Here is a 24,961-nt window from a genome sequence, read left to right as displayed (position 1 = left end):
AAGAGTATTCTAATGATCATTTGTTAGTATATACTTAGAGGTGGGCCAGATAACCTTAAAAACTACTCTTTCTGTGTTTATTGGTGCATGTAGATATGTGTGCTTAGTGTAATAATACATCTTATACAATACATGATACTGTAGTACTAAATTCTGTGTGAAATGTATGATGCTAATATTAGTATAATCATGTCCAGTGATTTGGAACATGTGAAATGCAGGTTCCTATTTTTTACAAAGTGTAAGACGAAGAATGCCAGAACCCTCCTCCCTACACTGCTACCTCGAAGTCCAATGTTTTTTAGTAACCCAGAACCAATGAAGTCATGGAGTTTGCAGTAAGGAGATGAGGAAACACTCTGTAAGAATTTAAGCAAACAGACCTAATACTTGGAGTTAATGCTTTTGCCTTAGATTGCTTGGGCTTCAGAGGCTCTGACTCAGTTCTTGACATGATTCCAGTGATTTAATAACAGGTGTCTCCTCTGTGCATTCTGCCAAGAAATACCATTTTGTAGGCAGAAAATAGAAGTATACATCTTAAACGCTCTCATATTGAGAGAGGAGGAGCTAGGCATTTTTTGTGTACGAATGATAAACCTGACTGAAACTTCATCTGAGAGCTTACCACACCTAGGGTGCTTCCACACTGATGCTTGAATTCGAATGAGAAGCACACTTCTGAAATTAATCTCCATAGTGCTGCCTCTTACTCTGCGTGGTTTTGCATTGTGGAGTACTCTCAAAGTGCACAAGCTGGATTCTCTTTAGGCCAACCTAAACCAGAAGGTATTCCCATAGGAGAGCATCTATCCTCTGCTGTTGATGGCGATTTGGTCCATGGGACTAGACTAGACCTGGTTAGCCATAACCTCAACTTGAAATATGTGCAGTCTGTATGTCATATTATCATCAAATATTGAGCTTCACACAGCCTCTCCAATAGGTCCACACTGTTTGCTAACACGTAGCTTTCATAAGCTAATGAGGATGTACATTAGTTATCACTTCTATATTACTGGGTTGCCCAATTAAGAGCTCACAGATAAAAACAGAATCCTACTGACATGAAGGTTATCATTTAATGAGTCAAAAAGCGCTCTAAATATTGACGTTCAAAAGGCTGCAAAGATGTATTATTTTTTATTTTGCATATTGATGTACATCATTCTTCCATTAATGGAGACATAACCTGCCCTGGATTATGTCTTTTCTGCTGAAAATTAGATCCATTCAGCTACTGTATGAATGTGGGGACTCTAGGCAGGGCACCAAAATAGAGTGGCTGGTAGCTCAATAAACTCTACAAGAAGTAGTAGTAAAAGCCTTGCATAAGAGCTAACATTACTATGACATACTCTGAGCAATTCCATGTAACCCAGAACAAATGAAAAACGAGATGTGCTAGGGTATCTTTTTAATTAGAGACCACTGGATTACAGGGGATTAAGCAAAGGTGAAATTTTGACATGAAATGTAAGACTGAAGGATGCTTTAGTGGAGTGGATTTCCCCTGTTCTTTCCTCCATGTGCTGGGTACACAAGTCGTGTTCTGTCCAGAAGACCGGATCTATGATATTCTAGTTCATTAATGATGTGAGATAGAGGGTGCAGTGGAAGCAAGTGGTAGGAAGCTGGAGGCAGGCTTTGAAGGTTATAGTGGGGATAAAAGCGGTGAGTGGGAGACATGGCTCATACCACTGAACTGTGAGCAATGACAGCAAGCTGAATGCAAGCTAAAGCTTGGCAACAATTCTTGGTCAGCTGTAACAAATATACAAATTTTAAAATGTTCTTTATCCTCTGTGACCATGGTGGCATCATGCCAGCCATAAGGACTACCCTGAACTGAGAAGGTGTCTGCTTTCTGTTAGTAAGCTGTTACAAGTGACACTTACTGGAAAGTGTGTAGGCTTTTCTAGATGTGTTTTCCATGCTGCCACTACAGATGAAGGTCTGAGTCGTGCTCTTCTTACATTGCTAAATAGCTTGCTTCTTAATTAGTTCCTTTTATTTCTAGGGATATTCAAAGATCAAAGACCTCTTCATCCTGTGGAAGGATAATGAAATCTAACCCTAAATGTCTCACATAATTTTATACAGTTATTTTAAGAGAGATTATTTGAATCCTGACTTGGTATGCCAAGAGAGGAGAGGCCTTTTAGAGGGGCCACGTGTCCCACAACAGCAGGGTTTGTAAGCAAGTATGGGAGAACAGACAGTGAGGTCAGAACAAGACTAGCGTGGTGAATTAACGTACTAATTTATCGGCAAGTAGTGATAGAATTGGAAGCATTTCTGCAATTTTTTACATTGCCATCTTGATTTAATGATTTATTTTAAGCTGATGTCGGGCCTGGGGACTCAGTTACCTTTTGATAACTCATCTTTCTTAGACCTCAATGAAAACATAGAACCTTCTACCTTTAAGGAAAAATGATCTGGACTACTGAGGAGTTATTTCAGTACATGATTGGCCCTTGGAGAGCTTTGATTTCTAACCTATTCAACTGTGTAAGCATACATTGGACACCAGGGGATGGGCCCTATGCCTGTTGGAATCAGTTGCCTGCACCCTCCCGAAAGTCCTCTTTAACAACACTGGTTTTTATTCTCTTGTGGTCTATAGATGCTTTCCCCGCTAGAGAACAAAAAGTTTCCCACATGGCACTGTTTATCTGAAGAAGCCCATAGAGCAGCTCCTTGAATTATCAGTTCTAGACTAGATACTAGTGCCTGTTAGTCTTGGGCTACCCTAGGTAAATATATTATGTTCTGGATATTGCAAGACTGGAGGTGTACTTTGGCTTCAGGGATGACTTTGAATACTTTGTAAATTTTAAAAGTGAAGGAAGATGGCTATTAAAAAAACCAACCACCAAACAAAAACTAAAACGGTACTGCAAAAAAGTTCTTGAAGAAGGCAAAACATAACCCTCATTTTTGGAGTTTTACCTAATTATAGGTTCTTAAATTCTGCACATCTCTACTAACTTCTGACATTAGCTGATCAGACCTTGTCAATTCTTCAGGGGTAACATTCTGCACGTTCCTACAGGGCTACAGCCTGCAATTGAAGGTGACAACTGCAGCTATCTAGGTCAGCTCTTTTGATCAGATACTCCTTTCTCAAGCTTTCCTCATTTCTTTTTTACTGTTCACCACTCTCCTGCCATGGAGCACAGGTGATGCAGAATAAGAAGTTATTTTTTTTGTATTACATCTTTAAATTCACTCAATCAGCTAAATTCTGGCTTCACTTTGGTCCATACAGGCTTCTGAAGACACTGTTAAAATGTCTTAATGTTCTATTCTGAAAAATATGACATGCCAAAACCTTACTAACTCACAGCTATCTTTCCTTTGCAAGCATTGCAAAGGAGTGTTAAGAGCCAATGAAATAGGCAACTGTGTTGTCTGCCCCTGTCATGACATGGGGATAAACCTGCGGAGACCTCCCTGTATCCCTTTGTGTTTCAGAAGAGCTGCAGTTGAGGCGTGCTTACTTCCTTATTTTCAGTACCCTGTCTTCAGCTAGATTACTTTGTATTATACTGCCCTGGGGAAAGATTCTTGAAAACATGGTTACCAATTAGTAGTCAAGAATTCTTGAACATAGGTCTGAATCCATGGGCCAATTAATGAGAAGATTTGCATTGAATTTTCTGGAAATTGGAACCAGCTGAATGTGGATAAGGGCTATCTTTAGCTGTAAAAAACCTAGATCAAAATAGGAAGAAGGCAAATATGTTACAAGAAATAACAGAAATGGTGTCATGCATCATATGAAGCTTAAGCCTGAAGAGGACCAAGGGGCAGACTCCAGGACCAAGGACTAATACTGCATGACTCATCATTGGTTTGCTCAGTGGAAAATAGCAGATATTAATTTTGTGTTCTGTTTTAAACAAAACTTAACTACTTTCTAGTGTCTAATTTGGAACTTGTTTTTACAGGGAGCTGGATGACAGTATTTGCTGATGCCTTTCAAAGAGGGCAAGATGATAGCCTCATGAACCTAATCTTTGAAAGGCAAGCGCATAACAGTATGTTGAAAGATGCATGATCCGGGAAGTAGAGGTCCATTTTGTAGTTACTAATTTATATGTAGAGTTTATTTCGAAGACAAAACCAAAACATATTTTTTCCCTTTCTAGTGCTCAAACACTTGAGATCTGAATCCAGAAAGGCAGAAAATTAAAGATAGTGTAGTCCCTTGAGAACTTTTTTTCCATTTCTCTTCAAGATGTCTACAAGTGGTTTCTGAATTTTATTTCAGTTCTACATTTGATTCTGTGTTATACTTGACTAGATCACATGATTGCTCTTGGTGTCTTATCTGTGATATGATCACCTCTGTAGCTCTGGACTCGAAGAGTCCAGGAGTTGGTAACCACCTTATTGTATTCACATTATATTTCTTACTATAGTATTTGTGCACTTCACAACGTCTGTCCTCTCAGAAATTGTGAGTGATGAGGTTGTACTTTAAAGATACTGAGCTGTGCCTCACCTGTTTTATTGTGACCTGCTGATAGATCGATACATCTTTCCATTTCTGGCTACCTTCTGTTCTTTGAGCTGTATGTTTTTAACAAAACAGATAAAAGGAATGGGCTACTTTCTTTGTAACCAGGATGAAATTTTATGTTCAACCTTGTTGAAAAGGTTATGGTGGTGACTAGACATAGTGGATTGAATTAATCGCCAGTCCAACACTACAGGAACCAAATCTGAGTTGAGGTTATTTGAATATGTGTATCTGCACATGTATATTTTATGAATGTATGTATTTGGGGCTATAATGAAATGCAAGTTCTAGCTCACTATGGTTTCTCTGTATCCCTGCCAGGCATACTAATGCTTCACCTTCTGCAATCAGAGCGTTTCTCAGGACTCTCAATAAAGTAGCATATTTGTATGCAAAGTCATTGAGAGCTGCCAACATCATGATGACATGATTCATCGTTTTTGCTGATTCTCAAGGCATTTTTTTGCATAAAGAAGCCTTTGAGGACTGAGCAGAACCTCATTCTTCCTTTCAGGGCTGGCTGTCAGGGCACTGCAGACAGCTTTTGTGTTCACTAAGCCGATTTCTTTCACAGGGTAAAGTTCCCACTGGGGGCTGTGGTTGCCAGGACACATAAAACAGCTACAGCAGGATGCAAATCTGTGCTTTGCTTTGGTCCTGAGTGCAGGTTAAGCAATGCTAGTTACACCTGATGGTTTTATGATCAAGCTCTCTTAAACCTTAAGAAACAGCTTTGGTTGGTTGGTTGGTTTGGTTTGGTTGTTGGGGTTTTTTGTACTTTAAGCAAAGAAGAGCACATGTTAATCATAGGACCCTCTTCCATTGTTAGTGCCATAAAAACTGGAAGTTCAGAGCTCTGCAGCGTGTTTTACAATGGTGCTGTGTCTGTTGGCGCTTCCTGTTTACTGCTGGAAGGGGCACTCCGCAGTGGCCGAGCCACCCGTCACCACTGTGCCCCTTGTCTTTTATTGGGCAGTTATTCTTCCACTATAGCCTTTCTTCAGCTGGGGCGATGGCTTGCTTTTCAGTATGTGCGTGATTTGCTTTCTTTTGTGAACTTTGGTGGTGATGAAAATGGACAGGCTGGTAACCCTGAAATCCTTTCTTGCAGTACAATTGCTGGGGAGGCAGTGTAAATTCTTGTAGCCTGATCAATCAGCATGCTTTTTCTTGGAGAATCAGTTTTGTACACCCATATAAAGCTGGAAAATCCATTCTGTAAATAACAGGTCATTGTCCAGTTACCTTGGCACATAGTAATGTGTCTTCCTGGTCTGATCTTGACTTAAGAATATCCATTGATGTTTTTCACACCATCACAGTTTTTCTTGGTGGGTAGTTCCCTTAGTGAATCACGCTTCCTGTTAAAATGTGAATTTAATGCTTACTTTGATTTCCCTGGCTTCAGTTCTCAGCCATCAGTCCTTGTTAAATCTTTCCTGCAAGAGATTATGGTGTCCTTTAGAAAATCTGGTACTTTTTCTTTGTGAAGGTATTTCTATACCATGATCAATCCTTTTCTCGATCTTCTTTCTGATAACCTAAGCAGAGCGAGCTCTTTGAGGGAGTCAAAGAAAGACACTTTCCCTTACCCTTGAATCAGGCTTTTTATCCTTGTTGCAAACTTTCTAATTTTTCAAGACGCTTTAACAACCTATATCTGAGAAATACTAGCAGCATGCCAATATAGTCTATAGTTCTCCTGTGTTTATATGTGTTCTGATTTGAATTTGCCCAGCAACATGCTAAGAGGTCAGCTTTCTGTCCAGTATGAACACAAATCCTTTTCAGAGTAAGCAATCTTCCAGATACAATCTGTAGGTCAGGCCTATCTCACTTATTCTTATTTAATGTGCTCTTTATTGTGAGGGAATAATAGCTCTTTCATCAGTGTTTCACACTGGTCAAGCAACCTCTGTCTTTAGCGATCTTACGTCTATATAGTTGCCTTCATCACCCATGAAACTTCTGATTTCCTCAGAGAAATCACAACATCAGGTTCATTTAACAAACCACTGTTGTCATAAAAGTGTATTGACTAACGGACCACATCATAGCCTTTGTCAAGGGATCTTGCTTTGGTGCTGGTGACTAGATCAGGTTAATCGCCTGGCTTAGCCAGCCAGTTACTCCACATGAGAACCAGTGCATGGGGGAGAGACACAGTGTCCAACCCGGAAGACTCTTTCATATCTCTGCTAACACTGACAGCAGCCTGTGACAATGAGTTGAGGTCCCCAAAGTCCTCTGGTACAGGCTATCAAAGAGCCCTTTCGTTTTCATGACATCCAGGCAATGTTAGCCAGGAGTAGCTCATTTTAAACGGGCAACCTGGGGCTCGCAGTTTCTGTAGCCCACTAACAAACTTCTAAGCCAGTCAAACCTTTCTAGAGGGGATTTGGAGGAGTTACCCCTTTAATGCTGCGGAGAATGGCATGTACGTCCCTAGTATGTGTGGGAAAATATGCTCCTGAAAGCTGATTGCTTGGAGAAGATTGTGGGTTAGAATTAAGGCCTTATGGAATGAAGTTGCTGAAAATGCTTCTGCTTTACCTTCATAATCTGTTTAACAGAAATCAGTTGCATGTGCTCTGACTAAATTTCCTACGTTACCAAATTAGTTCATCTGCTACGCGGAACGTAATGTTGTGGGAAAACTGAAAACAATATGGAAACATTCCCTAGTTTGTACAGACGTGTTATGTGGCTGTAAAGCATTGGCATTCTTCTGAACAATTTTGATACCTGACACAGAAGAAATGCCTAAACACTTCTGCTGTGCATAGTTTTTTGAAACAGTTAATGGAGATGGGTTCCCAGATCCATGGGTTGTCAGAGATCTGGTTGCTTAGCTCTCCCTAGGTTACTGAGAGAGAAAATTCCTTTCAAAGTGCTGGTGTGAGCTGGTTAAATTGCAGTCCCTCGTAGTTATCATGAGGTGCTATTTCTGACCTTCTTTGAACTAGGGGAATCCTCACCTAACACTCACAGACCTCCTGAAACACTGGTAATTTGCACTCAATTCAAATTATCATCTAAGGTAAGTTAGACACAAATGTGTCTCTCTAAAATATTTGTTTTGATTTCTTTTTTCCTGCATATGCAAAGTCAGACGATAAAACCCAGAACAAAAGTTAATGACATCAAATAGATCTTGGGTAAGGAAAAAGCTGCTCCTTAGAGCAACTCTCACAGTGGTTATACAGGAATTATACCAGGTTATGGTACTGCCAGATGTCAGTCACCTTGGGACGTTACCATCAGATGCATTTATTTTCAGTAAGAACTGAAGTTTATCTAAATTTTCTGGCACAATCATCCATGATACTGTCAAAGGAGTTAATTTCTTTCTCTCTTAATATAAAATATGCCCCTCAGTGGTGAGCTTTTTTTTAAAAATAAAGTCCTTAATTTAGGACTTAATTAATAGTTACTGCCTCAAGCCCTGATAAAACACCATATATACATCAAATATCTTTTAATTTCTAAAGGCTCTAGCCTGATCTAACAGTTAAAAGCCCACTTTCTAATCAGTTTGCTTGTTGTCTTGGCTTGGATTTGTAGCTGTCAGAATATACTGGGGGTTTTAGTGTATGTGTTTTTGAGATTTGACTGAAACCAAAATGAGCTCAATGGGCAGTCTGTTTGCTGCTTTGGTGTTTTACAAAGTTTGTTAATTTGGTGGCAAAATTATTACTGTGGAAAGAGAAATAAAGATAGAATGAAGCAGCTGCAGGCAGCTTTTGCATAGCAAATGATAACGCAAATCACAGGAATGGAGCATGAAACAGGTCTGTTCCCTGCGTTTGGGCAATCAGAGACCTGAGTGCCCAGACACCAGGCAGAACGGTGATTTCCCTGGACAGTCTTCTATAAAAGAAAAAATAAAAATACTGTGCATGTGACAACAGACAAAACAGTAATTCTGAAACCAATGCATGGCCATCCTCCTCTCCTTTTTAAAATTATGGGATATTACATTTTGTGACCAATTTATTATTAGATAACTATGTCTGGGTATTCTTTCACTTTGCTACTTTTGCTAGCTGAATTTTCCTGATCTGTACAAAACCATGTTTCAGATATTGATGAATGCCTTGAAGGCGGTTTGGGAACCTGTGGCCAAACCTGTATCAATGTTCCAGGGTCGTACATCTGCTCCTGTTTGCCCGGCTACACTTTGGATATTGACAAATGGTCTTGCTATGTGAACGGTAAGGTCATTTTCTTTTCTGAAGACTAAGAAAGAGCTTGAGAGATTTAGTTAGCATTATGTTTCAAAGTGAACCATGGCCAGCTGGTCCCTACTAGGCAGTGACTGGTGTGCTCTTGTTTGCTGCTGGAAAAACTGCTGCGTCTACTGGTGAGTAAGAGGCAAAGCTGAAAGTGGGTGCCACAGAAGAGTGGTGGTGAAGAATGGGAAGTATGGTGGTGGGAAGATGAATGAACAAATGAAAGCAAACAAATTAAACAATTACTTCCTGTTTAGCAGACATATTCTGTTTGTGTGCTCGGAACTGTAAACTCTCTTATCTTGTCCTTACTGCTTCCCAGAAAATACACAAGATTTTGCTCCCTTTGCCTCTTTCAATCTGTTAGGGTTGATATCTTTCCAGTGTGCTTAATTTCTAGGGATAGTGCTGTGAAATCGTGAGCAGGAAGCCCGTATTTTGGTTTGGTCTGTTGTCAGTTTCTTAATAAGCCTGAGTTCTACCGTGAGGTCTTTCTCTCCCTTGTTCTGCCCTGAGTGTATAAATTGGGTTTTGAATGGGTAAGGTGCATTTAAATTTTAAGCGGGTTTAGCCCTTCTAAAAGGAAAATATCCACAGGTATGGCCTTTGAATAACCTTCGTTTTGTCCTCAATAGATGCAACCAAGGAAAAAAAGGTCTAGTTGGATTTTATTGATCAGTTTAACCCTATATTGCATTTAGAGTATGAGGTAAGAGTGCTTTGAAATTCACCTCTCACCTCTCCACCTTGGTTTCCTGAATGTCTGGTTTTGTTTACTGTCTAGGATATGCTACAGCTCCTTTCTGATCCAGGAGCTCAGGGTTTCTCTTTCTGACTAATCCTTACCTGGGACTCTTGCTAATGCAGAGTTGTGATGTGACAGGGCATATTTCTGACCCAAGAAGTATAGATGTATTTGAGTCCCTGTGCATGTAGCCTTTGGGATCATGAACATAACCAAAAGCATTCTGTGTAGCTCCCTAGGATCATCATTATTTGGCAGCAACATGTGACTCACAAAGATCCAATCTGGATATTTGGCAGTCCTGCCTAAACATCTCTAGCCCCTTAAATAGAATTCTAATTTTTTTTAAAATCAAATGTTTTGTAAAATCTTCACTTCTGAGGTAAAGAGAAGTGAAAACAAATGTTACCTCACAGTGATATTTGTCCACAGATATCTTTCGAAGAACAATCCTACCTTAATTTTGGAGGACTTCAACTTTTTAAAATGTTATTACTAACATTTATAGCACTGGTAGAAAGTGACTGACGGTTCAGCAGCTACTGTGATGGATAAGGAGCCCTTATGCTAGGTATAAAACTTTCTGTAGGGGGTACACCAAGTGAAATACCCTCATGTTTTAAAGACAGAAAGCTCTTTGATGCAGGTGTTGTTTACCTGTTCATTAAGCCCCTGATAAAATTAAGCCCCAAATCTGACTGCTGCCTGTGCAGTTAGATTTGTTCCATCTACAGCCCTCATTCACAGGCACCTGATGGGAAATTCAGAGAGTGGAAGGGACAAAAGCATAGTATATAAATGCTCTTGGTCAACTAATTGGCAAAAACGCAGGCAGTACAGCTATCAAATTCCTGAGATAAGTCAGCCTTGCTACGCTTCACCATTCATTTGCCATTTACGTAAAGCAAGTCTTCATAGTCTCACAGGGGGCTGCTCAGTGCAAATAGCTGCAGGAAAAGAGTCACTAAAATCCTAGAAGCCGCTTTTGTAACTGGGTAGTAGCTTGAAAACTTGAGTTGTAAAACAGATCATTAGTATAGCAATAGTGCTGATCATCTTCCGTGTGAACAGAAGAAGAAAATTACATCTTGGGTGCTTGTCACAACTTTCTTCACTTGGAGAAATCAAAATTGGTCTCATTCCTCTGCTGTCAAAGGGGTTGAATCAAACAACCTTGAAAACATGATGAAGGTGGAGCATCTGGCTAAAATTTGTAAAGTGATGTCTGTTGAGTTTAAAGCTTCAGGTTTCATGCTAGTAGTAAAGATATTAAGTTAAAAGGTTGAAAAGCTGGTCAATAAAACCAGTTTAATTTTCAAAATTAAAATATACATGTGCAAGAAAACTGATGATAGTGCATCTTTGATGACATCCAACCCTGATAAATGGCAAGTTGCTTCTGCATTGCAGGAAGATCAATTCAGCAACTGATTAGACAGGCTTGAAAGCTGTCACTCTGTTGGATTTGTATCAATAATTGCATTTCAAAGTCACTTGGTTAAAGCATTACTTGTGTGCCGCGATCTTTTGTTTCAGACATTATAAATCCCCACCATCACCACCACAACATGCTTTCTTCTTTGAATCTTGTTTCAGTGGTAAATTTAAGAGTAGTAAATTAAATAATAAAGTAAGTTCAGTGGTAAATTAAAGAGTAGTAAAATAAATAATAAAGTAAGTTCAGTGGTAAATTAAAGTTGTATACCCCTCTTTTTTTTTTTTTAATTAGGGAAAACAAATCTGTGGTTTGTTTTTTGTTTAGTTGTTGTGGGTTTTTTTAAATTAAGGCTAAAATATGACTGGTTACATAAAAACTCCTTTCTTCTGCTACACACTTGACAGACATCCAATAATATTCAAATTGCCTAAATGAAAACCCTTGTGGTTTGAAAATGCAGCTGAGGTTCCTTAGGCAATCTTAACCCTGCCCTGTGGTGATACCCTAAAAGTAGCAGAGAGGACTTGATAAAACTGGGCTAGTGTAATCTGCAGCCCCAACAACTATGTCCTACTAATTGTAGTCCCATACTTATAATCTACTTTCAAGGCTGTATTAAGCTATTTGGACCATCCTGGTGGCTCATAACTTTCAACATTAAATGGATTTCTAGAGTTTGGGGCATAATTGGAATGCATTTCATTTTAACATATTTTATTTAAGGTACTGTTAACGCTCTTACCTCTCAGTATGAATATAGATTTTGTCTGCTGTTGAGCCGTAGGAGTTTAAGCACAGGTCTTTTGGTTTCCTTCATCCCTCCGCATCACAAGAAATCTCTAAAGTCTTTAGCTTTTCCCTTTTCCCTGTCTTGGGTTCTTCATTTTCCCTGTTTGTGTAGTTAAAATGAGACTTCATACCACCTCTCTGTGATAAATTCTTGTTATAGCGCAATAGTTGGAAGTAGTCTTTAACTTGGAGATGCATCCATGGTACGCTTCTTCCAACCTCTGTTGGCATGCATGCAATAGTTCTTCTGACCTCCAACTAGGCTGTAGGATTTGGAATTACTGGCAAGAACCACTGCAGCCTCAGTTTCTTGACTCAGATTTTTTACCTAACTTTCAACATTAAACATGAAAGGACCATTACAGTTATATCTTACTGTTTCTCTGTGGTATGCCTAGAAAGTTATCATTTAGATATGAGAGAGACAGTTGGATCCTGAACTTTCTCTTTGGCTAGTATAATACCAATGAGACCTTAATGCAGCAAAAAAGTGATGCTTATCTATTAACTGGTCTCTTTTTGCTTTCTTCACACCAGACCCTGCACCATTCCTACTTTTTAGCCATGGTAATGCCATCTTTAGAATTGACACTGAAGGGACCAATCATGAAAGACTGGTGGCCGATACTGGTCAGTCAACGTTTATGGATTTTCATTATACAGAAGAGAAAGTGTATTGGGTGGACTCTGAAAGGAGACTGCTTCAAAGAATTCACCTGAATGGCACGAAACAAGAGGTAAAGTAATCAGTTCTCTGGAATTCTCCAAGTTAATGGTCATAAACTCTTTATGGAAACTACCTGCTCTTTAGGTACAGTTCTGCCATTCCTGTTCATTAATTAGCACTTTAGACCTTTTGCTGTCATAATAATTATGGTCCTGAGTCTAGGCTGCCTTCTGGCATTCATAGTACATTTAGTATTTTCTGTGGATCAAGTGAAGGGGGTTAAAAATGAAGGAGAGAGAATTCAGACAAATTAAAGCTTTGAAGACAATGTTTCTATCAGTTTTAAATTAATCCCTGATGTTATGGAAGTTTGCCTTCCAGATCACTGCAGTTCAAACTGGCACAAATGGTATGAAAAGGATGTGCTTGAATTCCTACTCATTTTTTCTCAAACCTTTTATTGGTTTCTATGGTTGCATAAATGCTTCTTTTAGCACTTCATCCTTTGTTCAGAAAAAGCTGTGCAGTTCATTGCATCTGGCTGATTAAGAAGGGCAGACAGGCTGTTGTGGCTGAACTTCAATGCTGTGAGAGCCTGCTTTTGTTTGAGAGAGATTGCCAGGGTTTGTGTACCCATGTGGAGTCTTCACTGATGCATTTTACACTGATTTTTAAGGATCAGAGGCTACCAACAGCATGTTAGGAAGTTTTCCATCTCTATCAGTAGAGGTCCGGTTGCTTCATAGCGTGCCAAATGCAAGAAGTTGTAGCTAAAAGATCAGTCCAGTGTGTTCCTTGTGGAGAACACTTTCCCCTTTCACAGAGGGTCACTCAGTTCGGAAGAGGTATGTGTAAGTACAAAGACCTCATGAAAGTGATTAGGAAAGAGAAATATCTACAGGTCTGAGAGAAAATGAAGCAGGTGAAGGGATGAAATGGGAAGCTTCGGTCTGGCACTTTATTCCCTATATTGAAAGTCGCGTTTAGGGTAATCATTAGGATGCTTCTTTTTATCAACTTTTTTTTGTTTACAGAGACTATGTTACATAGACAAAGGCATTTCAGGATTTGCTATTGACTGGATAAATCAGGACATTCTCTGGGCTAACAGACAGAAAGCAACTATAGAAGCAACAGACATGCGTGGGAAAAAACGCCGAGTTCTTCTAAGAGGTGTTGGTCATCCCACAAGGATTACCATTGATGCTGAGCAAAGGTAATTTTAACTAGGTTAGTAATTTCATTGAAATGGACTCAACATATACAAACTACTATGACTGCAGTTTATAGGCTGCTGGGCTAGTCTGTGCACAGTGTCTATAGTCCAATACCTCCCTGAACTGTGAGAAAAAAGGATAAAAGATGAATAAGCATCTAAGAGATCAAAAGAGAAGGATATGAAGAAAGCCTGCTGAAGTCTAATGCAGAACCTGTACCTCTCGGTCATCAGGGAAAATTTTGCTAGGAAAGAGAGCTGAGGGAAAAGAGGCATTACTGGTCCTTTCTCAAAGACAGGAAAGTTTCAGAGCCACAGAAAGCAGGACTGGAGCATCAAGGGGAATGATGCCTGCAAATGCTGGGAATTCCTCGCGCTCCAAACCTGGCACACTTAGAATACAAATCAGTATGTTTTCTGAAGAAAAGGTCTAAACTTACAGTTTTGCTCCTGTTTTCCTTGTCTCTCTGACAGTTGCTCTGAATATTGGTTCTGAATCTACTGTTGCTACTTGTGTCACTAGTAATTTGGCCTTCACAAAGATGCTTCTTCCCACTTCAAGCCATGTACACCAAGAACCTTGTTCACATAAGAGATCTGGCCTTGAGAGTTATCAACATGAATTGTCACAGTGGTCTCTCCGTGCTAATTTCTCTTTCCACATAAAACTCTTCCATTAAACCTGCAAAACCCAAAAGCTTAAGGAGCCTTTGAGATGCTTCTGTTTTGTCCAGCAAAAACATGTTTTTGTTGCTACTTTTGACAGGCAGTAAAGTTGTTCTACAGTGTGTGGAACTATTTTAATAGTAAGGCTTACATGTCCTTTCCTAGTACACTTATACATAAACCAATCTTCTGATGCTAGTAGCATTACTAGTATTCTTTGGAGTCTTGTCATTTGGGTAGGATTTAAAGCCTGAACATTGGCCTAAATAGTTTTTTTTCTGATTTGCTTTTGAATGTACTATTTGCCAATATAAGAAATATTCACATATCCTCATGCCCACTGTCAAATCCTACTGAAACACGTTACAAATGATATTACAGGGAAATATTTGCTGAGCTTAGACAAAAGTGCGGGAAGACTCACATGTGTGTATGTATGTAGGTGTGACTCACCATGCATAAAAGCTGTACATGTGTGCTTACAGGGAGGCCAATAAGCAGTAATAAGCCAAATAAAGTATTCTCCAAGAAGTTTAACATCGTTTTTATGCCCTGTGGCAATTTGCTTGTATGAAAACTCTGAAGGCTCTATTTTTAACGGGAAGTGAATTAAACCCCCCATTATGTTTATGTGCATAGGCATAAACATGAACTAAATCTGATATTAACAATATTTTCCTTCAAATGTGTGCAACTCTTAAGTAATGAAGGACAATGTGACACCCTAATAAAAAATATTTTCTCAAAAGATGTGTCTGGATATTAGCAGTGATAGGATTATTTTAGTACTAATAATATAACTACTGCTGTAAGATTGATTTAATTTTGTGTCTAGAAATGCCAAAAAATAAGGATTAAAACTGAAGAAAAACAGAGGGCAAACACAGAGAAGGCTGGCAATTACTGCAGATGGTTTCTAATTTTCATTGTTCTTCTGCCTTCCTGTTTGTTCACATAATATCCTGTCCCTACACTGATTTGCAAAAGTTGCGCGTAGAGGCTATACACACCTTTGTTTCCTTATTTGTAAAAAGTGAACCCTAGCATTTGTTCTAAATTCCAGAGTAGTGACATTTCTTAAATAACAGGTGCTATAAAAATATAGACAGATAATAATGAAGTGTTTTAAAATGGCAGAATAAAATTGGGCTATCCTTCTGGAAAGATGTTTTCACTTATATGTTAATAACCTGTGATAACTGTTGACCATGTAACAGTCAGGAAAAGCTGTGAGGCAGGGACTGATTCTTCCTACTGGTTTACTACAGCCCCTTGCCAGTGAGATCTAATCTGTTATGGGGCCTTTAACAAATTATTAACAAAAGCATAATAAAGCTGCCTTTATGCTACATTGTTTTGTACATATAAATTCTGCAATTTTATGAAGACAAGGTAAAATGATGATGCTTCTTGGAATTTTTATGATAAGAAATCCAAGTAAAGAATCTAAACCCAAACATTAAAAAAATAAAATCTATATGAATGAGGGAATAACTTGCTATTTTGGGAGAACTGTTGTTAACCTTAGTCACATTGGTAAACCTGGGTTCTGATCCATGAATAACTTGACATATAAGTAGCTTCAGTGCATAAGTCTTTTGAGTATTGGAGCTGTATTTTGACTGTGTCTTAATTTAATAACAGTATAATCTGGCTACAATCTGCAAGAAAGCAGAAAGAAATAAGAACTACAACAGAAATGGTATTGTTAAGTTAAGCACTTAATTCAGCTAGAGTTTCTGGAGGCAGATCCCTGCCCAGAGGCAGAGGGCAATGTGGATCTGCCTTAAAAATGTGCTTTCCCCAAGTTTGCAGGAGCTTTCTGTAGATTTGAGAGGTAATTTCAGTTTCCTTCTCTGACTGCATGGTCAAACAAAGCAGGGACAGACAACGGCGCTTTGTGGTTAAGCTGGGCCAAATTCTGCTTGGTCTGCATGAGAAAAATTTGTAGTATCCTATTGCTTCCTGAACAGTCATAGAAACATATTTATTAAAAGAAGAAAACAACAGTAACAAAACTTTAGCACTAACATGTCTTCTGATATAGACGATGCTTTGTTGTCAAAAATTATTTCCATTCTTAATAGAGCTATGTTAAAGGGAGATGCATATGGGGCCTTCCTGAAATAAATGAGTACATATTAAGGAAGTCCCTTGCTTTATTATTAGTTTTGGCTCTGAAAGCACTGTGATAAGACTGAAAAATTCCATATACAGGAGCAACTAAAGTAGTGTGTAACAGTAATGTTATCTTGCAAATGTGGAATTTTTTTTTTTAAAATTATTTTATTTATTAACTTATTCAAAACATGCCTCTCTTGCCTGCAGGCTATTATTTTGGTCTTCTGATGGTACAGTTTCCAGCATACACCGAGTATTCCTCAGTGGAAGTGGTGTGAGAAATATTTTAAGAACCACAGAAAAAATAAAGGCCATCTCACTAGATTTGGTTGACACAAGGCTCTACTGGATCCAACATGACCATGGGAAAGAGATTTCCCATATTGGATCATGTGACTATGATGGCAGAGCTGTTCATTTGCTCAAAAATTCTGTCCGGTGAGTTTTCCTGAGCTTGTCAGAAAAAACCCCCACTCATTTCCCAGGGATGTAGATAAGCTCTCTTCCTCACTCTCCCTTTTATTTTACCAGTTCTTAACCCAATAAGGAGTATAAAGTGTAGTGCAAATGGCCGGTAACTGCAAATCTAAAACTACTGATAGGAAAATGGAAAAAAGTCACTGTTGTAAGGATAATACTGCCACTCAGTACTTGCCATTTTACAAACTTTTAGCAAATGATAACTACTTAATCCTTGCAAATTGTCTCTGAGTGCTTATTAGTGGCCTTTTTCTGCAGATAGAGAAGTGGGGATTAAATGATTTGTTCAAGGTCACAGTGGGTGAGCTCATGTGTCTGAGCTGTGCTGAAGAGACTGAGCTAGGTCAGGTATTTCCTATCCTCCTCTAAGCCTGTTGTCCTCCTTAGCTGCTGGGCAGGGAGGCTCAGGCCTGTGCTCAGGCTCTCCAGCAAGTATCAGCAGATGTGGTCACAACTGTCCTACATGACAGACTCTTCCTCCTCAGCTCCCCCGTGCGGGGGGCTAAGCATGACTGGGGGGGCTGTTACGCCCATGTGCTTTTGGGGCCTTTGGGACCCTCGTGCTTTGCAGCAGTACAGATGCTCCACGGTGGGCATGTTTTTGGTGAAGTACTCGGGAAAAGGTTACCCTATATCAATGCAGTTTCTGTCAGTATGGCCGGATTGGCATATGCATAATAGAGGGATTACCAAGAGCAAAATGAGAAAAACAATGGTTTCACTGGCCTGCTGATTTAAATACGCAGCGCGCCACTTGCATATGACAAATACAAAGCTAGTTTCTCCCTACTTTGCCAACTGTCATGTTGGATTTTTCCTTATCCTTTTCCCCTTTCCTGCTTGAGTTGGCTGGTGTTCACCAGGGCATCAGCACTTTCCCTTTGAGCCTGGATGATAGGGATTCTCTTTTTTAATACCTGTAGAATGTACTGGAAAGTGGAGGTCAAAAATCCCTTTTCCAATATTCTTCTGCTTTCCCTCTTCTTTAAAACTGGACCCTTTTGTGGTTCATGCTGGCTGCTATAACCGACCAGCGAATGGAAACTAAACTCCTGTGATAGGAGAAGCAGCAAGATGGATTTTAGGAACACCCTGTTCCTACCCCTCCATTCTGATTTCCTGGCACAGTTAGAAGCATCAGAGCAGGAACTGGAAATTGGGAAACGGGGGAATTTATCTGGCCCACATCCTTCAACAAAGCAAGGGTCTGGTTTTAGTTGCTGGGTTCACCAGAAGCAGAGTGGTACCTTGGCTTTCTCTGTCAGTTGTGTTAGTCCTGAACAACAGCTCATATGACATGTGAGAAATGCAGGTTATCCATTTTGCATCTATTTCTTGCAAATCTACAGGGTTCTGGGTGCTGAATTATTTGGGAATGTCTCTGGCACCTCATCTGATTCTTATGTATATAAAATAATATAAGAGATATATCAGAATACAAAGAGAAGTTATTTACAATGAACTTAGCTGAACTAGATGCTTGGAAAATTTATGAGCAAATATATAGGGATCAGGTAATGTGCCACCTTGTGTTTTCTCCTCTTTGTTGTAGACGTCAATTGCTTGGTCTGTCTCTCTTTGCTGAGCACCTGTACTATTCAGAGTTGAAATCTGGTATGATATGGAGAGCCAATAAGTATACTGGAAAAGTTATAGTCACAATTAGCCTGAAGCCATCATTTTTTCCACCAGTGGAGATAAAAGTGGTACATCCATTTAAACAACCAGGTGCAAGAACAGATTCTCAGGATTTGGGTAAGTGAACTGTAATGATACGGTTGTATGTGTGAGAACAATAATGTCATTTTTCCCAGTAATAATTTTCTTTAGTAAAATTTCAGGCCTCAGTGAAGTCAAAAAAAAGTTTCCTTTAACTTCAGTGACCCACAGTCCCACTTGGTGTGTGTAACTCTAGCTGGACTGTCAGGCTGGAAGTGTGCTGAGCATGAACTGCTTGTTTCATTAATTTGAATACAGATTAAAGCATGCAGATAAATGTGATTTTCTCCTCCTCCTCCCTTTCTTTGCACAAAGATGTTTTTATGCTTTCCTGCTAAATGCACAAAGCATACAGCTTTTAAATCCTCTGTGTAGATTGTCTTCATCAAATGTTTCCTCCCTTATGGAAGTTTTACTCTAATTTGCATCTAAACACCGCCGATTATTACGGCACTGAAAGATTTTAAATGTATGTGTGTCCTACAGGTGATACTGTGCATATCTCAGCTTTGCTGTGAAATGTCTGGATTGAGTCAGCCTGTTTTAGACAGACTTGAAGTTGCCATAATAACTATTAAATAAGAACCTTGGGTATTTTTAATTTATATATATTGCATCCCACTGTATGAGGTGGTCATGTCACTGCATTTCACTGTGGATCAGAAAATGAAGGTAGTTGGCTATGGATAGCTTACTGTTCTGGAGTATTTCTGCTGAGGCAGTAGGAAGTAGGGGTGTCCAGGGGAGATGATATCTTGTTCTCTGATCTCTTAGAAGACACAGAGTATTCTTGCTTTAATGGAATAGCTTTTGTCACCAATTTCGCTTGGATACGACCAACTGAGCAAACAGCAGACAGGCATTTGTTTGTTGAGCAATGGTTGCAGAACTCCCAAGGGAAGACAGCTATGGGTTCCCAGAGGTATAGGTGATATAAAGACATGAGAAGAAAGTAGTGTTTGTTTGTATGAGTAAAAATGAAACTGTAAATATCTCTCTTGAACCATTTCTAAATATTTACTACAAAATAGGCTTTGTCTTTCTTAATGCCAACAAACAACTTTATACGGTGCCATGCTTTCTCTCCTTCCTGAAGCCTGGTCTGAGTGGGGAAATCAAAATCTTCAAGGGAACTTTCCCTTTCAAATGCTTTGTTTGCAGTGCAAAGAATAGTAGAGGTGCAGAAGAGAAAGTGTTCCTGGAAATCAAGCTTATACTTGTAAACCCAGGGAGCCTCCATTCAGAGACAATACCTGTTTCTGTGTTTCCTTTGAGGAAAACACTCATTCTGGCAAATGGAAGTGCTCTTCTCCACTGACACGTCTGGTGCTCTCACATGAGTAGCTAGGGAAGGATAAGTTCATGGTGCAGGTGGTGGCATGCCCACACATCTCAGGGCTGTTACAATATTTGGAAGGTCTTGTGTGGCCTCCTTGGGTGCCTGTCACCATGTCTGCACACGCATGAAGACAGAGAGGAAGAAACGATGACCAAGAAAGGTAGTTCGCAACAGTGGTCTCTTGAATTTCAGGGGCTATTGGCTGTGTTACGTATGTCCTCTCCACAAAAGTGTGTAGCATAATTTCATTGACTATGGGCACTTAACTTTTATTCTTCTATCAGAAGATTAACTCTACTTCTTACGCCAGAACATGCTGCTTTCCAGTGCTCCTCTTTTCACTGGAAAGAGGGTTTCCCCAGCTTTACTAATACATAAACTACCAGTGTTTTTAAATGCCTTGTAGTATATACCCCTATATTTCCAACATGTTCAGTACATTTTGTATGACAGTAAACGTCGTCAGCAGTAGGCCTTGTTTTTTATTCCAAATATCTTCTTGTAAAAATGTCTGGGAAGTGGTGGAGTAGAAAGAAGCTTAACAGGCTGAATCCAGATGAACCTTTTGGACTTTGCATGTAGGTTGCTTGATTTATCCAGTACTGGGATGAAAGGAGGACTAATGAGCCTGCAGTACAAGTGAGATTTATAGCTGATCTTACAACAGAGAAATCTGGAGATAAAGGCATACCTAGATTAATTGGATGCTCTGTACAAGCTAAGAAAGTGTATGTTGCAAGGTAGTGTCAGCTGTGAATTATTAGGCCTTCTTTAAAACTGATAGCAAGTGAGTTTCTTCAGATGAAAAGTGACAAGAAATGCCTAACTGACTTGATTTGATTTTTTTACTGGAATTCAGATTATTTACTTTACTAAAATTCCTCATGTCTTCTCTTTCCTTTCTCTTTCAAAAGACTTTCCTGGATTGGTCAAGGTCAATAAGTACGGAGAAGAGCATTAATTCAGCTATAGGTTTGCTATAACTTTAGTACAGCAGTATCTGGAAGATGGCCACTAATTTACCTCAGCTCTCTTTGACAGCTAACCCTAGATTTGATGACAGTATGTGTATTTATAAATGCTTGCTGGAATGTTCTTTGCACTTATTAATGATTCATAAAAATCTTAATTACCTTAAAATCTCAGAGACTGCCTCTGGAATTTTTTTAAAGTATCTCCTCTGACAGATTAATGATACTCCATACACTCAAGATATTTTTGGGGAGTAATTATGTAGTGTTTCTTTCCAGTGCAAGATACTAACACCAGGCTATTATCTGAGAATGCCCATTTCTGTATAAGAGAGGTGATGGGAGGGGAACACACACACACACTAAACAACCAAAAAATAGCTAGAAAGTATAGTTCATAATGGTTGCTCTTCCTGAAAAGATTACCTTAAAACTTTTGTGATTCATAATTTAGTCACCATTCACTCTGTTTTGAAATGTGACTATTTTTTTATATATTGATTTGGCAATATTAAATTTTAATAATTATTCAGTTAAAAAATATTATCTTCTCAAGACTGACCAGATGGAAAAATTGCTGCTTCTGTTATTTCTCCTGTAATTCCTGGGTATCTTAGGTCTCATTAGACCAGTAATGATACAAGCAAGGGGTAAAAACCCAGCACCACTGATAAGCACAAGATGCAGCCCTCAGTGTAGTCTTGTTTCTGTTTTTTGTTTTGTGATTGCTTGTACTTGCACATTTGTCATTTTAATGGGTTCTGTATTGGAAGATTAGACACCCCACTACTGTATGTTCCTGATTCATTTGCAGTAGGGACAACAATTAAGGGTCTAATTCAAAACTAGTTCTATAAAAAGAGAGGCTCAGCTAAAACTACGTAAAATTCAAGTCTCTCAAAAGATAACATGCTTATTAACATAGATAACATCCATCTAGTCATCCATTCATCATTTTTTCTTTAGTGATACAACTTTTGCTAGAGAAACATTAATCAATTTGATGCAAACAAGTGTAATGTTGATGGTTTCAGCCAAGCTGAAATATATGGGAAATTATTTCAATATGTTATATACATGATCTGTCATTCCGCCAAATGGCCAGGATTTTCTCCGTTGTGGCTAGCAGAAGACTAAATGTCAAATGTAAATATTATGCTGCTTTCCATCTCTTGGAATTTAGAAGGTGAATTGGAAATAGCACAAAAAACTGTTCACATACAAATTTCTTTGCCCATATGAGCCCACAGTGGCTTGTATGTTGTACAGACAGCACAGGGCAAAGGCAGTGGTGTGTGGGGGTGGCTGCATATCCGCATTCAGTAACAGCAGTTCAGATATTTTTAGCTTGGGAAAGGGGCAAGCAACCCCAGAAGAAGATTAGGAAGATTAAAACAAGAATAATAGTTTGGGGGACAAAAATAAAACCATGAATATTGCATATCTGTGAAAGCACCAGCTCTAAAAAATAGCTGAGCACAGACACAAAGCTCTGCAAATCCTTCCCATGAAAAGGGATACTTGAATACCTGTTTCCCTTTTTCTGTGAAGTGGGAGAAGCAGGAAGGCTTCTGGGGATCTGCTAGGTAATTTTTTTCTGCTTCCTTTGAAGAAACTTTGAGCCTATCTTGTTGGACATCAGAAACATTCTGAGTTTTAAATCTGAGTTCAAGGTATCCAACGCTTGTATTTCTCAGTCAGAAACCAGGATCCACTCCAATACAAAGATTCTCTAGACTGTACTAATACTTTTTGTCCAAATTAAATGTACGGTCATCATGGTCTGTCCAGCTATTTTTTTGTTAAGTAATGTGAGATATGAGCACTGCTAAGAATTTCCAGTCTTATGCTCTCTTTTAAAAATCCTTCTCCTCTCTCTTTTTGCTTGTGTGTGCTTGTGCTCTTTCTGTCACTCTCTTCTGAGTGTTTTACAGAGCTTGGTAACATACAGCGTATGTTAATATGCAGCGTATGACACCTACTCCACAGGGTTTTCCCTTACACAGTCACTATAGGTGTGCACCCAAACCAAACCATCCCCTGCTGCAGGCTCTCTCTAGGTCTGCTTGTGCTGACATGGAGCTAGAAATGATCGTTTGCACAGACCTACTCTTAGTCTTCAAAGTACTTTCATTTTTATAGTGACTTTTTGGCCTGATTTTACTAATAGGAAATAATTTAATAGAAGTTATTTTCTATTAATAAGAAGTTCCCTGTGTTGAGCAAGTAGCTGTTGAGAAGACACATCACTGAGCGTTTTTGCTCAAAAATAGTTTTTCTTTGAAGGTTGATATGGTAAAAAGGCCATTACATTATACTGTATTTGTTCTTCCAGAAAAAGGAACCTGTGATTTCAACAAAGAAAAGTGCAGAAGAAGAATCTGCAGGCCAGACTCAAGGACTTATCGGTGTAAATGTTCTAGTGGCTTTATTTTAAGTCAAAATAAACAGTTTTGTGAAGGTAATACAACCTTTTATCCATCAGATGAAAAAAAAAAAATCTCCTGTTCTTTCACTTTACTCGTATCTTGAGTATGAAAAAACACTCTGAGGTCTTAAAAATTCCAGTTGTGCCATTTCAGTTTTGTATCCTTCAAGGTTCTGAAATAATCTAAAAGGAGATCTATGAAAATGTCCCAGGTGCTATTCTTACGAGAAGTTTTGGTCTTAGCCTGAATAGTTAAAGGAGCTTCAGATAAACAGACATGCTTATGGGTACTTATTTAATTTTTAAACAAAAATTAAAACAGATATATCACCAAAGGTGAAACACTGAAAAATCCTGCAACAAAATGGCTGTCTTAAGTCCCACTTTTTTAAAGGACACAAATTATACATGCTTCTAAATGTTTTCATCTAGATTGTTTTAATAAAAATCTAACATTACTATTAAAAATAGTCAACGTATCTTTTAAAACTTTTAAAACGTCTTTTAAAATAACTTATAAAAGCATCTCTTTCACTACACAACCAGATTTGAAAAGACGTAAAGGCATCAACATTTCTAGCTTACAAGATTTACAGACCTGCCTGAGCAGCAGCCATCTAGCTCTCAGAAATTCACCAGGACTGCTATCTGAATTTCAGCTTCTAAACCACTTCTGTGTTTTGAGAAATTTACTTAAGTCATGTTGGAGCCAAATTTTTTAGAAGAATTTTTGTCTGAAGAAAGTGTCTAATGCCATTTTTTTTTTTTTTTTTTTTTTGGTGCACACAGGATTTGACGGGCACTGGGATCTGTATGGGAAGGCATACTTTGAAAGTCCTCTAGGCATCTAGGCTGGACACATGCAGCCTGAGCAGGTTTTGCTAGAAGGTTTTTAAAGTTTTTTTGAATAAGGCCTGCAAACCTGCAGACTTGCTTTTTTATCATTTTTTAGGACAAACACATTTTTGTAAAACAAAAGGGAAAAAGAAGTACTTCTTGAAGACTGTTAGTTTGTTTCATGAAGCTGTTCCCTGACACTGGCTGATGGCGTTACTCTGACACAGCAAGTGCTTCTTTTGGCAGATATCAATGAATGTGGCTTCTGGAATCATGGCTGTACTTTGGGCTGTGTGAACATCCCCGGTTCCTATTACTGCACCTGCCCGACAGGTTTTGTTCTGCTGCCTGACAGGAAAACATGTCATGGTAAGTAGCAGTAATAGGTAAACACTTCGAGTATCGAGTATGTAAACACTTCGAGTATCGAGTATCATATTGGAGAGAGTCTTCATTTAACACTGGAACTGCTGGAAGTTGGGTTTTTTTGTGTTTGTGTTGCATTGCTCACTTCCAATCCCTGATTATGCATGTAGGATCAGTTTAGAACTGTGTGAACAAAATCCTGATGTCATGTTTAAGGAAGTGTAAGTTACACAAGTTACACATGAGTAATCAAGCGTGAGCCTCCTCAGGAGAAAAAAGAAAAAAAAAAAAAAAAAAAAAGTCGGGTTTCCAGAGAGACGTCTTTGTTCAGACTAGGCTCTGTGACACATTTCAGGTGGATAAGCAGTTATATCTTTTTAAATGTGGTCTCTGAATTTGGCTTACTCTGACTATCC

General features: G+C 38.9%; 1 protein-coding gene and 1 long non-coding RNA gene across 2 annotated transcripts in view; both read left to right on the top strand.

Annotated features, from left to right (window-relative positions):
• LOC129783887 (uncharacterized) overlaps window positions 1-24,961 on the top strand; it is a 177,995-nt gene that overhangs the window by 86,786 nt on the left and 66,248 nt on the right. The window lies entirely within an intron of this gene.
• EGF (epidermal growth factor) overlaps window positions 1-24,961 on the top strand; it is a 60,850-nt gene that overhangs the window by 1,059 nt on the left and 34,830 nt on the right. The window contains exons 2-8 of the mRNA XM_005238074.3: window positions 8,614-8,745; window positions 12,273-12,472; window positions 13,437-13,618; window positions 16,613-16,843; window positions 18,438-18,640; window positions 23,250-23,375; window positions 24,426-24,548. Of these exons, the coding sequence (XP_005238131.2) occupies window positions 8,614-8,745; window positions 12,273-12,472; window positions 13,437-13,618; window positions 16,613-16,843; window positions 18,438-18,640; window positions 23,250-23,375; window positions 24,426-24,548 (1,197 nt within the window). The remainder of the gene's footprint in view (window positions 1-8,613; window positions 8,746-12,272; window positions 12,473-13,436; window positions 13,619-16,612; window positions 16,844-18,437; window positions 18,641-23,249; window positions 23,376-24,425; window positions 24,549-24,961) is intronic.

This window comes from Falco peregrinus, chromosome 2 (genome assembly GCF_023634155.1).
Source record: "Falco peregrinus isolate bFalPer1 chromosome 2, bFalPer1.pri, whole genome shotgun sequence".
Lineage (NCBI taxonomy): Eukaryota > Metazoa > Chordata > Aves > Falconiformes > Falconidae > Falco > Falco peregrinus.
Note: the sequence above shows the minus strand (reverse complement) of the source record. Positions and strands in the feature narration are given on the sequence as shown.